General features: G+C 53.5%; 2 protein-coding genes across 3 annotated transcripts in view; one reads left to right on the forward strand and one right to left on the reverse strand.

Moving 5' to 3' along the window:
- P2RX3 (purinergic receptor P2X 3) overlaps positions 1–2,151 on the reverse strand; it is a 28,244-nt gene extending 26,093 nt beyond the window's left edge. The window contains exon 1 of the mRNA XM_060606690.3: positions 242–2,151. Within this exon, the coding sequence (XP_060462673.2) occupies positions 242–360 (119 nt within the window). The 5' untranslated portion in view covers positions 361–2,151. The remainder of the gene's footprint in view (positions 1–241) is intronic.
- Positions 2,152–2,284: 133 nt separating this feature from the next.
- SSRP1 (structure specific recognition protein 1) lies at positions 2,285–11,905 on the forward strand. Of its 2 annotated transcripts, none has more exons than XM_060606687.3 (17): positions 2,285–2,396; positions 2,887–3,022; positions 3,950–4,135; positions 4,668–4,773; positions 5,306–5,496; positions 5,601–5,831; positions 5,959–6,062; positions 6,165–6,293; positions 6,537–6,758; positions 7,459–7,531; positions 7,940–8,078; positions 8,246–8,291; positions 9,447–9,576; positions 10,003–10,173; positions 10,355–10,443; positions 10,975–11,161; positions 11,401–11,905. In XM_060606687.3, the coding sequence occupies exons 2-17, from the start codon at positions 2,969–2,971 to the stop codon at positions 11,470–11,472; spliced, it is 2,130 nt and encodes a 709-aa protein (XP_060462670.1). In that variant the 5' UTR covers positions 2,285–2,396; positions 2,887–2,968; the 3' UTR covers positions 11,473–11,905. The 2 variants fall into 2 exon arrangements, with proteins under 2 accessions (XP_060462670.1, XP_060462672.1); XM_060606689.3 differs by lacking the exon at positions 2,285–2,396 and adding an exon at positions 2,529–2,761.
- Positions 11,906–12,431: the final 526 nt, after the last annotated feature.

Genomic DNA, 12,431 nt, shown 5'->3' on the forward strand with positions numbered 1-12,431 from the left:
ACTCACTCCTTGGGGTGTGTGCCTAGAAACCACCCTCTGATTCCCGAGGATTTACTGGGGAAAAGAACTCATCTGGGGACCAGATTCCTGATGGGAGTGGCCGAGTCCAGTCCATGGGACACGGCTCCATAGAAGAGACTGCTTCCTCCAACAGAGAAGCCCAGGCCGCTGGACAGCAACAACACCGAAGGGACACCAGGCAGCCCTCCCCTGCCAGGACCCGAAGGCCCACAGGACTCACCCCACGAAGTAGGAGATGATCAAAAGCTGGACTGCTCGGTTGATGACCCCAATGGTCCAGCTTTTCACAACCACTGACTTGGTGGTCTCGTAGGTGAAGAAATCAGACACGCAGTTCATGCTGAGAGAGCACTCAGGGGCCACTGAGAAGGGACCCAATGGTGGCCTCAGGAGGGAGGGGTCCTCAGGACAGGGAGACAGAGATCAAAGCCTGGAGGGGACAGCTTGGGGGGGCTTGAGGAACGGGTGGGGAGCCTGTTCCTTTAAGTCAGGCAACCCTAGCTCAGTGCCCAGGCTCTCTCTGCTCTTGATACTCTGGGCTGCCAAGAGTCCAAGGCCAGGGAGGGGGGACCCCCTTTTAGTTCGTCTCCACCCCACTCCCCTGTGATGTCACGGCAGGGGTGGGGTCTCCAGTCCCAGGCTCCTGATTGCCTGGGATGCAGCCGGCTAGGGCCCTCTGGGACTCGTGTTTTATCTGCACTGTCTACCCTTTCTGTTCCGTTCTCTTATGCTGCATCTTTATTCCAGCTCACCAGCTGCTTCATGCTCTTCTTAAAGCCCCTTGAAACATCCCATCCCCCAGGCATCCAGCAGCCTTTCCTGGGCTGAGTGCCCCCTTCATTTTTGAGTGTCCTCCTAAAGTCGCTCGGTTTTGCAGCCATCTACTCCTTTCTTGAGTTGCCTCCAATAGCATGGGTCAGGGGGGAAGGGTCTCTTGAATATTCCTCTTGACCTTCTGGGAGGAGTGAGTAAAGAGTTACATGGTTCACGTTCCTAACTCAAGCTGGCAGTGGCCGACAGTCTATCTGCAGCCTGACCTTATCACCTTGGGGTGTTTTGTTTTGCATTGTTTTACAGTGAGTTTATTTGTCTGAACCTTTTGTTTCATATTATGCTCCTGGAAGGCTGGGGCTGTTTCTATCTTGCTTCCTAGTCTCCTCAAATCCTAGAACTGAGTTGGAGCTCAATATATATTTACTGAATGTATGTCGCTAGATAGTGCTGGAATGGCCTTTACTCAGAGGTTAAAGTCATGAATTCAGGGAGCAACAGTGCATTCTGTCTTTTATCCCAGGATTGAGTTAGCAAACTGGCATAACTAAGGCAGATTAGCGGGGAAGTCTTGAATTTAAATATTCTGTCCTAACGTCTTCGTGCAGGACACATATTACCAATCATTCCGGATGTAGAGTCACCGTGATTAAGAGAGAAGGGAAGTGGACCGGGGTAAGGAGATTTGGGACCCTGGGCAAATCCTCTTTGGGCCTCAGTTTTCCCATCTGCAAAGGGAAGTCGTAGTGGTCAAACTCAAACATCTCTGCCAGGAGGCCAGGCCTCCTCTGATTTTACCAGATGAGCCCTACGACTATATTGGTTGGGGGAGGGGGGGGGGGACGCGACTTCCGAGATCCCACGCTGCTAGGGTTTCGAATCAGCGCCGCCTCTCAGGGGAATCTAACACGAGCACTTGAACTTGATACTGCCACGTGCCAGTCTCTTCCAGGCGACCCCTATACTGCAGTCTGGGGTGTGAAATTTTTGGGCGCCGTGAACTCCTTTCAGAGCATCCAGTCCCCGACGTCAGGGGAGAGCGGTACAAGTCACCGTGACACCGACACCCAGGAGCCAACCAGGAGCCGGGCGGGTCACCTCTCTCCGCAACTCGAAATATTTTTCTTCTTGTACCCAGAGACTCCTTTCTACTCCACAGAAACTGCTCCTGTGCAAGACAGAGGGACAGACAGGCATACGCAATCTGTGGCAAGTCTAACAAGATAAAACTACGCAATTTCCCTCCAGAACTTAGTCCTCCACTGGAGAGATGTAATTTTTAAAGAAAGAGCCCCGAGCGCTCCCATCTTTTTGTCAGGTTCGCGCCGCGCTGCTTCCTCGCGGATCCCCTTCTCTCAGGTCCTCCAGGGCGGCCGACGCTCTATACGACACCCTCGTAGGCGGGCCGGACTCACGTCTCTCTAGCCAGCTCGTCCTCTCTATGGTCCGTGCACGGCTTCCGGTGGCGGGACGCGGGGCCGCGCACGCGGGAAAAGCTTCCCCAGCGTCCCCCCCAAGTCCCCCTTGTCCCCGCCCCCCCTCCCGCGTCCCCCAGCGCGCCCACCGCCCGCACCTGGGCCGTAGCGAGGCTGCATCTTGAGAAGGTGGGTGGTCTCCGGCCCTGTGTCCCCGGAGGGCGCGGGCCCCGCTCCCCCGCGGGACGCTCAAGATGGACCGTTCCGCGTTCGAATCCACGGGCAGCGGGCGAATCCATTTTAGGGGGAGGGGGAACCGTGGGTCCCGGGCCGTGGCGCGGTGGGAGCGCTGGGAGAGAAACCTTGCGCTCGGAGCTGGGTCCGGGCGCGGGCCAAGTGCAAGCTCCGGGCAGGATCCGGGTTCTACGACTCGTTGCCATGGCTCCCGGCGGAGCGCCCGGAGCGGGTTGTGGCCCGGGTGTGAGCGCTCCTCCAGGCCGGGTTCTCCAGCCCCTGCGGGGCCTGACTCCTTGAGAAGTCTGCAGGGCCTGCCTGTGGGTTCCCAGGCAGAGGAGATCCTGAGACATCCCAGGCTCAGCCAGGGGTTGCCACCTGGCTCCGTCCATGGGTCGAGTGAGGTGTCGTCTTTGATGTTTCTCCGTCTCCCTCTTGAATTCAGATTCCCAGCCTGCTGAGTATCTGCACACTCAGCCGGGAGTTGGGGCCCAGCTCCCAGTGGAGGCCACCAGGGGCACATCAGTATGGCGGAAACACTGGAGTTCAACGACATCTATCAGGAGGTGAAAGGCTCCATGGTAAGAAGAGCTTGGGTTTTTAGTACAGGCCAACAGAGGGAAGGACAGTAGACTTTTTGTCCATTTGCAAGAGCTTGCTTTGCTGACGTTGCTACTTTGGAAAAGGAGTCCGAATATAACGTAGTCGGTGTTTTGCCAACAGAAAGCAGTGTGTATAGATCTTCCTCGACTTCCCTTATGTCCCTCCAAACCCACTGTAAAGTGAAAATACCCTTTAAGTCAAAAATACACTTAATACGTGTAACCTGATGAACATCCTAGGTTAGTCTAACCTACCTTACGCAGGGTTTCAGAATGTTTACATGGGCGTACAGCTGTGCAGAATCCTCAGACATAGAGCCTACCTTATAATAAAGTTTGAACACCCCACGTGGTTTATTGCATACTGTCGTGAAAGTGAAACAATGGGTAGAGCACGGTCAGTCAGGGCGCGTGTGTTGGTTGTGGACGCTGGTGATCGTGGGGGCTGACTGGGGAGCCATGCCTCGCTGCCACTGCCCCGCATCATGAGAGAGTGTACCACATGCTGCTCGTTTGGGAGAAGACACAAATTCAAAATTCAGATAACGGTTTCTGTTGGACATGTATCATTTTCACACCGCCATCAAGTTGAAAAATTGTTAAGCAGAGCCATCGTAATTCAAAGACCGACTGTATAGGAATCCCAGGATCTGAGCTTGAGAGGGACCGCTTGTCCCGCTCAGTCCCGAGCGCTGAAACCGAGGACTCGCAAGGGTTTTGGATGCTGGCGTTTGGTGTTAGCATCCAGATTTCCTGGTTATTTGTCTCTTCTTTCTGACTCTCGCCCCTGCAGCTATTGGTCCCACATCTGTACCTGGCCAGCCCAGGATAGGTGTTGGGTGGGACTGTCTGAGCCTGGTACACCTGTGCGTTGTACCCTTCCATTTGGGCCTGTTTTTCCAACAGAATGATGGTCGGCTGAGGTTGAGCCGCCAGGGTATCATCTTCAAGAATAGTAAGACGGGCAAAGTGGACAACATCCAGGCTGGGGAGTTGACAGAAGGCATCTGGCGCCGTGTTGCCCTGGGCCACGGACTGAAACTGCTTACAAAGAACGGCCATGTCTACAAGTATGACGGCTTCCGAGAATCGGTGAGATGTTCTGTGGCCATAAACCCTTTTTACTATGCCGTCTTGTTTGTTTTTGATCTAGAAAGAGTTGGGGCTTCTTTGAGCAGGGCCTTCGAGGCCGTTAAGCAGTGTTCAGCTTTGGGTGTCTTGTGCTTTGACTCCAGAAGCTTTTCTACCGTTATAAATTTTTGGTGGTTTCTGCTCATTGCCTTTATCCAGATTCAGAGTCTTAGTGCTTTAGTTTGAGTTTTCTTTTTCCGTTTTGAACTGCTCGAGTCAAAGGTCTTACTCCGTTTTTTATTTTCTCTCTCGTTAAAGCAGTACTTCTATAAAGTCAGAGGGCACTGTGAGGCCTATAACCAGAAATGTTATTCGTATACTTTCCTCCTCCCCTAGTCTGAGGGTCTGGTCCTCAGCAACAACTTCTTTCAACAGCCTGGGTTTCTGATAGAAAGGATACTGAAGCAGTTTCTCACAGATAATCCCAGCATGCTTAAGTTTGTGTTAAGGCCACCGGGGTTTACAGGGATTGCTCTCTCCCCTCTACCCACAGGAGTTTGAGAAACTCTCAGATTTCTTCAAAACTCACTATCGTCTTGAGCTTATGGAGAAGGACCTCTGTGTGAAGGGCTGGAACTGGGGAACGGTGAAGTTTGGTGGTGAGTCCTGGGAAGACTAAGGTTTGGAAGAGAAGGTCCGATGAAGGATGTCAGCCTTTACCTTGTTTTACTCCTTTCTGCTACTATTTATGGTTTCTTGTCAGTTTGTAATTAATCATGTATTCAAAAAAATTTTTTTTAATGTTTGTTAATTATTTTGAGAGAGAGGCAAAGAGCGCGCGAGCAGGGGAGGGGCAGAGACAGAGGCAGAGAGAGAAAGAATCCCCATCAGGCTCCGTGCTGCCAGCACAGAGCCCGACTCAGGGCTCGAACTCACGAACCGTGAGATCATGACCTGAGCCAAAGTCAAGAGCTGGACGTTTAACCGACTGAGCCACCCAGGTGCCCCTATAGGTCATCATATATTTATCAAGGACGAAGGGGGTATGAGGCACTGTGCCTCGTCTTGGGGGGACAGTGTGAACAGAACAGCCCCAGGTCCTACCCTCAGGAGGTCAGCAGTCTGGTGGGAAGGCTGTTTCTGCACACCTTGAGGGAAGGAGCTTGTGGCTGATAAGCCCTTACCCCTCAGGGCAGCTGCTTTCCTTTGACATCGGCGACCAGCCGGTCTTCGAGATCCCCCTGAGCAACGTGTCCCAGTGTACCACAGGCAAGAATGAGGTGACACTAGAATTCCACCAGAACGACGACGCAGAGGTCTCTCTCATGGAGGTGCGCTTCTATGTGCCTCCCACCCAGGAGGATGGCGTGGACCCTGTTGAGGTGAGGCCTCCCCTCTTCGCCTTGGGAGCATATGGCGCTGAGCAGGCCCTGGCCGGCCTGGGAGCAGGTCGCCGCTGCCTGACTACCAGGGTGCACTTCTGCAGGCCTTTGCCCAGAACGTGCTGTCCAAGGCGGATGTGATCCAGGCCACTGGAGACGCCATCTGCATCTTCCGGGAGCTGCAGTGTCTGACTCCCCGAGGCCGTTATGACATTCGGATCTACCCCACCTTTCTGCACCTGCACGGCAAGACCTTCGACTACAAGATCCCCTATACCACCGTGCTGCGTCTCTTTCTGCTGCCCCACAAGGACCAGCGCCAGATGTTCTTTGTGGTAAGCAGAAGCCCCTGGGGGTGGATCGGCCTGGTTTGTGCCCGAGTCTTTAGTAGATGGATCTTGCCGGTGTTCGGTTCGTCAGCAGTTCTCGTGGTGCTAAACCTTGTCGGCTCTTCCTTACCAGATCAGCCTAGATCCCCCCATCAAGCAGGGCCAAACCCGTTACCACTTCCTGATCCTCCTCTTCTCCAAGGATGAGGACATCTCCTTGACTCTCAACATGAACGAGTGAGTGTGTCCCCGAACTCTTGTCCCCCGCTGTCCTGGCAGGAGACCGGCGTGCTGTTAGAAGGCAGCAGTGCTTGTGACCTCACATTCCTCTGTTTGCAGGGAAGAGGTGGAGAAGCGCTTTGAGGGGCGGCTCACTAAGAACATGTCAGGATCCCTGTACGAGATGGTCAGCCGGGTCATGAAAGCCCTGGTCAACCGCAAGATTACAGTCCCAGGCAACTTCCAAGGGTGAGAGTGCTGGTCTGGGCTCTGGCCCGCCTAGGGGGCACCGTGCTGGGAACCTAATCTCTTGGAGGTCAGGTTGGGTCTGACCATGATGGGTGTCAGCTGTCTGCTTAGGGGTCAGCCTAGTGAGGTTTCCTCACGCGAGGGCCTGAGGATACTCATGTCGCTGCTGAGAGAGGTGCCTTTGGTTCTGTGCCACCTGCTGCTGAGGTAGGCACTGACTGGGCTCCCCACATCCTCCGCCAGGCACTCAGGGGCCCAGTGCATCACCTGCTCCTACAAGGCGAGCTCAGGACTGCTGTACCCCCTGGAGCGGGGCTTCATCTACGTCCACAAGCCCCCCGTGCACATCCGCTTCGATGAGATCTCCTTTGTCAACTTCGCCCGCGGCACCACCACCACTCGCTCCTTTGACTTTGAAATTGAGACCAAGCAGGGCACCCAGTACACCTTCAGTAGCATTGAGAGGTGAGGGCTGCCGCCAGTCACTTCCTAGGCATTCTGGGCCTGTGACTCTTCCCCAACTTTTCAAGCCTTGAGCAGAATTTTTCTTTTGCGTCCCTGGGATTTGGTCCTCCTTGGAGGAAAGCCTATCACTTTCTGTACTTAGATTGTTTCCCATATTAGGTGTCCGGTACTAGCCCTTCTTCTCCACCCCCCCTATGATGGAAATGCTATCTCTCCCTTTCCCGGAATGAGTTTTGTGCCCGGGAAGAGAGTAGCTAATGTTTATTGAGTGCTCACTGTGGGCTGAGCGTCTTACAAACATCTTCAGGCTGAGTCTTCATAACAACCCTGTGAAGTACGAAATTCAGACTAGTACAAAGATGAGAACGTCCCTTTCCCTGACGTTCTACCCCTGCCCTGGGCATATCTGGTGCCTAGGTACACACCCTTCCCCATCCTTTCTTTCCCAGATGCTTGAGACTGCAGGTTCCTTCGAAGACTAGTGTCTGACTCTCCCTCACCGCTGCCCCCAGGGGTCTGTGGGCTGTTAGGTTGGGCAGCGTGCTCGCCAGCTGCAGGCCCCACAGTCCGCCCTGGCCAACGGGTGTCAGACCAGCTCTAGGCCCCACGGTCTGCCCTGACCGACGGGTGTCAGACCAGCACATGGTACACCCCTGCGTCAGCCCCTCCATCTAGTAACACGGTGCCTCTCCCCACACAGGGAGGAGTATGGGAAACTGTTTGATTTTGTCAACGCAAAAAAACTCAACATCAAGAACCGAGGATTAAAAGAGGTATCTGTGTGTGTGGAAAGGATGACCCTCTTCTCCTGTCGGGGGTGGGCAGGGATGGATTCTCCTGGCTTCTTCTTCACTCTCTCTTTTCTTCTTACCCTTATAGAAAAAAGAGGTGCGTGTGACCCTTCCCCCTTCCTGGTGCAGGTTTCCTCAGCATGACCTTAGAGCAGCCTCTGCAGCCCCTCAGGAGCCCCCAGCGGGGCCGGGAGTGGGAGGGGCTGGGACTAACCCAGTTGGCAGGAAGTCCTCGGGCATCGGCCCTGCATGTTGGCTGTGTGTGGACAGTCCGGCCCCAGGGTCTTCTGGGAGCTGGTCTTACTCACAGGCATGGGGGTGTGCTTTTGAGTGTACAGGGCTTCTGCACCAGGGTGAGCCGGCCCTCACTCCCCTCTCTTCTCTGGCTAGGGTATGAACCCAAGCTACGACGAGTATGCCGACTCTGATGAGGACCAGCATGATGCCTACTTGGAGCGGATGAAGGAGGAGGGCAAGATCCGGGAAGAGAATGCCAACGACAGCAGCGATGACTCAGGAGAAGAAACCGGTGGGCTAGCCTCGGCGGTGCTGGGGCTGGGGGTACCAGTGGGCTAGCCTCGGCGGTGCTGGGGCTGGGGGTGGTCAGACTCTTGCCTGGGGCCAGAGCTGGGTGTCTGGGTAGGGGCTGGGGTCTCCGTATGGGGTGATGCTGATGCATCCCGTGTTCTTCTTCAGATGAGTCATTCAACCCAGGTGAAGAGGAGGAAGACGTAGCAGAGGAGTGAGTTTTGGTTCCATTCACGGGGGTGAGGTGGAGGCCTGTAAGCTTGAGGGACCAGAAGATATCTGGACATTTCTCGTGTCCCAGCATTAGCTACTGACCCAGGGTGGGAACGTGGCCTCCAATGAGGTAACACCCGGAAATGCTTTCAAAATCGTCCAGGGCTTTGCAAGTGCAAGGCACGTCGGAAAGCCAAAAAAGCAGTGGGGAGAAAATGGCACTGAGAGCCAGTGCTTGCCCACTCACTAGCTGGGAGTGTTGGGGTCGGTTGCTGAATCTGTGTATTTTATTTTATTTCTTAAAATGTTTTATTTATTTTTGAGAGAGAGGGCATGAGCAGGGGAGGGGCAGAGAGAGAGGGAGACACAAAATCTGAAGCAGGCTCCAGGCTCTGAGCTGTCAGCACAGAGCCCAACACCGGGCTTGAACTCATGAACTGTGAGATCATGACCCAAGCTGAAGTTGGAAGCTTAACCAACTGAGCCACCCAGGTGCTCCTCCCTGTGTATTTTAAAGAACCTAATTATATGGGTATGGATGGACTTGGACTGAAGTTAGTTTTCCTGTTTTTTTTCTTTTTCTTTTAAAGTAATCTCTGCATCCAGTGTGGGGCTTGAACTCACAACCCTGAAATCAAGAATCGTATGCTCTCCCGACTGAGCCCACCGGGCGGCCCTAGATTTTATTTTATTATATTTACTTACAAAAAATTTTCCCTTTTCTATAATGATTGTCCCTTCATCACAAAAGACTCTAGGGTGGATTAAGACAAGTAGCTCAAAGGAGGTAGTGAAGAGGCCTTGGGGCATGTTCTGGGCAAGATGAGACCAAGTATCTGTCCCCAAGAGTATGGGGGTGGAGGAGGTCGTGGGTTAGGCCTTGACCAAGGAGAGCAGCTGAAGCCTTTGTTACTTGGTGTCTCACTGGTTGACTGATGCCATGCTGGGTGTGAAGAGGCAGGGCCAGTGTGGGGAGGGGACCCAAAGCCACCTCAGTGGAGAGGAGGAAGCAGGGTGGAGACCAATGGTGGAGGCTGTCCTGTGGTCCCGCCTCCCCTTTTCTGGGCAGGGAGCTTTAGACTCATTTCCCTCTTGCCCTGAGGCTGTGGGGTGCTGTCCTCACTCCTGGGTCTAAGCCCCCCCTCCCCCCTGGCAGGTTTGACAGCAACGCCTCTGCCAGCTCCTCCAGTAATGAGGGTGACAGTGACCGGGACGAGAAGAAACGGAAGCAGCTTAAAAAGGCCAAGATGGCCAAGGACCGCAAGAGCCGCAAGAAGCCTGTGGAGGTACATGCTTGGGTTGGGAGGGTGTTGGGGAAGCCGTTCCCTTTGCCTTCCGTCCACCACCAGTGGGGCCTGTCAGGTGGGCCTGGGGCTGCTTTTTGTGGCCAATGAATATGGCCTTGAGGAGTATCTTCTTGGAAAGTTTTCTCTCTGGCCTTTGAGATAATTAGCTTCTGGGAGATCTGAATTAGGAGACTGGCTTCTTCTGTCCCAGCAGCCCCAGACAAGGGGCCCCTGGTGAGCTAGGCACTGGGTACTGGGGGGAGGAAAACAGGGTTCCTGTCATTGGGAGCCCTTAGTTTAGCTCTATGCCTATTTAGTCCTTCTCCCCGTTTTTCCTCCAAGTCGGTGTTGTCAGTAATTTCTTTCGGAGAACATGGGGGTGTCTGTGAGAAAAAGATGGTTGAAGGCATTTGGGTTCTTATGTAGGTGAAGAAGGGCAAAGACCCCAATGCCCCCAAGAGGCCAATGTCTGCCTACATGCTGTGGCTCAACGCCAGCCGAGAGAAGATCAAGTCAGACCATCCCGGCATCAGTATCACAGATCTTTCCAAGAAGGCAGGCGAGATCTGGAAGGGAATGTCCAAAGAGAAGAAAGAGGTGAGCGGTAGCAGAGATAGAGGGGGCAGGGATGGGCCTTTGGTGAAACTTTTCTGTATAGATTTTGCCTGTGTCAGGGAAGAGGCCTCATTCTTCTCTCTCTCTTTTTTTTTTTTCTTCGTGTGTGTGTATGTGTGTGTGTGTGTGTGTGTGTGTGTGTGTGTGTGTGCGTGAGAGACAGGAGTGGGATCGCAAGGCTGAGGATGCCAGGAGGGAATATGAAAAAGCCATGAAAGAATATGAAGGGGGCCGGGGTGAGTCTTCTAAGAGGTGAGTGTTGGGAACAAAATGGCCCAGTGATTGCTTTTTCGACATCTATTTTTGCAGGTCTAGGTTGAGAATCAGGGTGCTGAAGATAATAGGTATGCTCTGACCGCAATAGGGCAGTGCTCCTCAAGTCTGGGTAGGCAATTACCCAAGTATGGGCAGTTTGCTAGGGAATTGCTGAAGTCACAGGATAAAGGGGGCCCTTTTCATGAGGGTCAGTTTTATTCAAAGGTATGGGGGAATTAACAAAAAATTACGACGGAACATCATTCACATGAACTTTTAAAGACAAAGCAAGAGATGCCAGATAAGTCTGTGAGTGCAACTGCTTCAGGCTCCGGCCTGTGATTTTTCTTGTTATTTGCTTAGGACGCCCTCCCTTGGGGCTCTTGGGGCTGACCTGGCTGGCTGTTTGCGTTCATAGTGAGATAGCAGTGCAGCCGTGAGTGAGAAAAGTTCTGTTAAAAGTTAGGGTGGATTGGCTTTGGTGGGTGAGCCTGAAGGCCCAGACCCTTCTCCCTCTTGCTGTTATAGGGACAAGTCAAAGAAGAAGAAGAAAGTAAAGGTGAAGGTGGAAAAGAAATCAACGCCCTCGAGGGGTTCATCATCCAAGTCGTCGTCAAGGCAGCTGAGTGAGAGCTTTAAGAGCAAAGAGTTTGTGTCCAGTGATGAGAGCTCTTCTGGAGAGAACAAGAGCAAAAAGAAGAGAAGGCGGAGCGAGGTGAGGCAGGAGTTTGGGATGAGGGGCCCCTGAGGGGTGGTTGGCTGGGGGCCAGGGGCTGTGGTAGGTCTGTGAGAGTAATGAGGGGGGAAGGGAGTGCAGATTGGAGGTCCAAAGGCCAGTGCTGCAGCACAGGGAGAGGGAGTAGGGAATTAGGGGTCCTTCCATCACTGAAAAGTGGCTCCCTGGGAGGGCAACCAGGACGCAACGTTTCTCCTTAAGAGACCTTTGATTTTCAGGACTCTGAAGAGGAGGAGCTGGCCAGTACTCCCCCCAGCTCAGAAGACTCAGCATCAGGATCTGATGAGTAGAGCAGGGGGAAATTCTCTCTTCTGGAGGTTGCCCTGTCACACCTGCAGTCTCTCCACCCGTGTTTTGGTACCAGTTTCTCCTATGAAATGTAGTCCTTGGATTTTGTGCCATCTGGACAAGCTCTTCTGGTGGGATGTGCACTTCAACTGGGGCAGCAGGGGAGGCGTTTTCCCTCTACTGCTTTCCGAGGATGGCTCTTTATAATTTGGGGAGAGACTGGGTGGGGGGCAGGGCAGTGCAGGGTGAAACACTTGGCCTGCTCTCCCGACCTTAGGGGGATGTAGCCGCTGCTTCTCCTGTTCAAGTTGCTGCGGCAGGGGTCATGTGCGATCAGGCCTGTAGCTCCTAACTGGGGTCTATTTCTACTTTTATTTTGTATTTCTGGTCTGTGAAAATTCAACATTTAATAAAGGGAACTGACTTTGGAAACCATGTCCTTATGCCTCCTCTCTAGCCCTGTTGTATTGTCCCCATTGTTTTTGGTGGTGTTTACCGTGCTGTTGTGACTGGGCAGGGCTCTGCTGGCCAGCCGGGAAGCAAGTCTCCAGGTACATCCTGTTCTGTTCCCGGTTGGACAAGCATTGGTTTTCACTCTCTTCTGCCGGGATGGGCCACCTGAGAGTCTAGAAATGAGAGCTGATCTGATTAGGAAGTCACTTTCACAGTTCACTCCATTAGCCAAGCTGAGGGGAGGCAGCTTCTGGCGCAGTCCTCAATCACCTAGGAGTCAAGGGTCTTCCAGGGCTTTAGATAATGGAATCAGGAGTGACTGGCCCCCTTGCAGCGGGGAGAATGGAAACCTGAGCCTGGAGAGTGGTGCGTGCGTGAGTGTGTGTGCGTGTGTGTGTTGAGGGGGGTGTGGGTAGGGGTGCAGGAAAGCTGTGCAGTATGTGTGAAGCTTTTGTTCTTATGGGAGGCAAGGGGTATACCAGATTTTGAGGTCGAGAGGAACTTCCAT

This window comes from Panthera onca, chromosome D1, assembly GCF_046562875.1.
Source record: "Panthera onca isolate mPanOnc1 chromosome D1, mPanOnc1 haplotype 2, whole genome shotgun sequence".
Lineage (NCBI taxonomy): Eukaryota > Metazoa > Chordata > Mammalia > Carnivora > Felidae > Panthera > Panthera onca.

What these genes read in the sequence shown, in the direction of transcription:
- SSRP1 (XM_060606687.3), top strand. Translation starts at nt 2,969, where the DNA reads ATGGCGGAAACACTGGAGTTCAACGACATCTATCAGGAGGTGAAAGGC. An exon ending in AGGAGGTGAAAGGCTCCATG is followed by an intron (nt 3,023 to 3,949) that starts GTAAGAAGAGCT and finishes TTTTTCCAACAG; the next exon opens with AATGATGGTCGGCTGAGGTT. An exon ending in AGAACCGAGGATTAAAAGAG is followed by an intron (nt 7,532 to 7,939) that starts GTATCTGTGTGT and finishes TTCTCTGGCTAG; the next exon opens with GGTATGAACCCAAGCTACGA.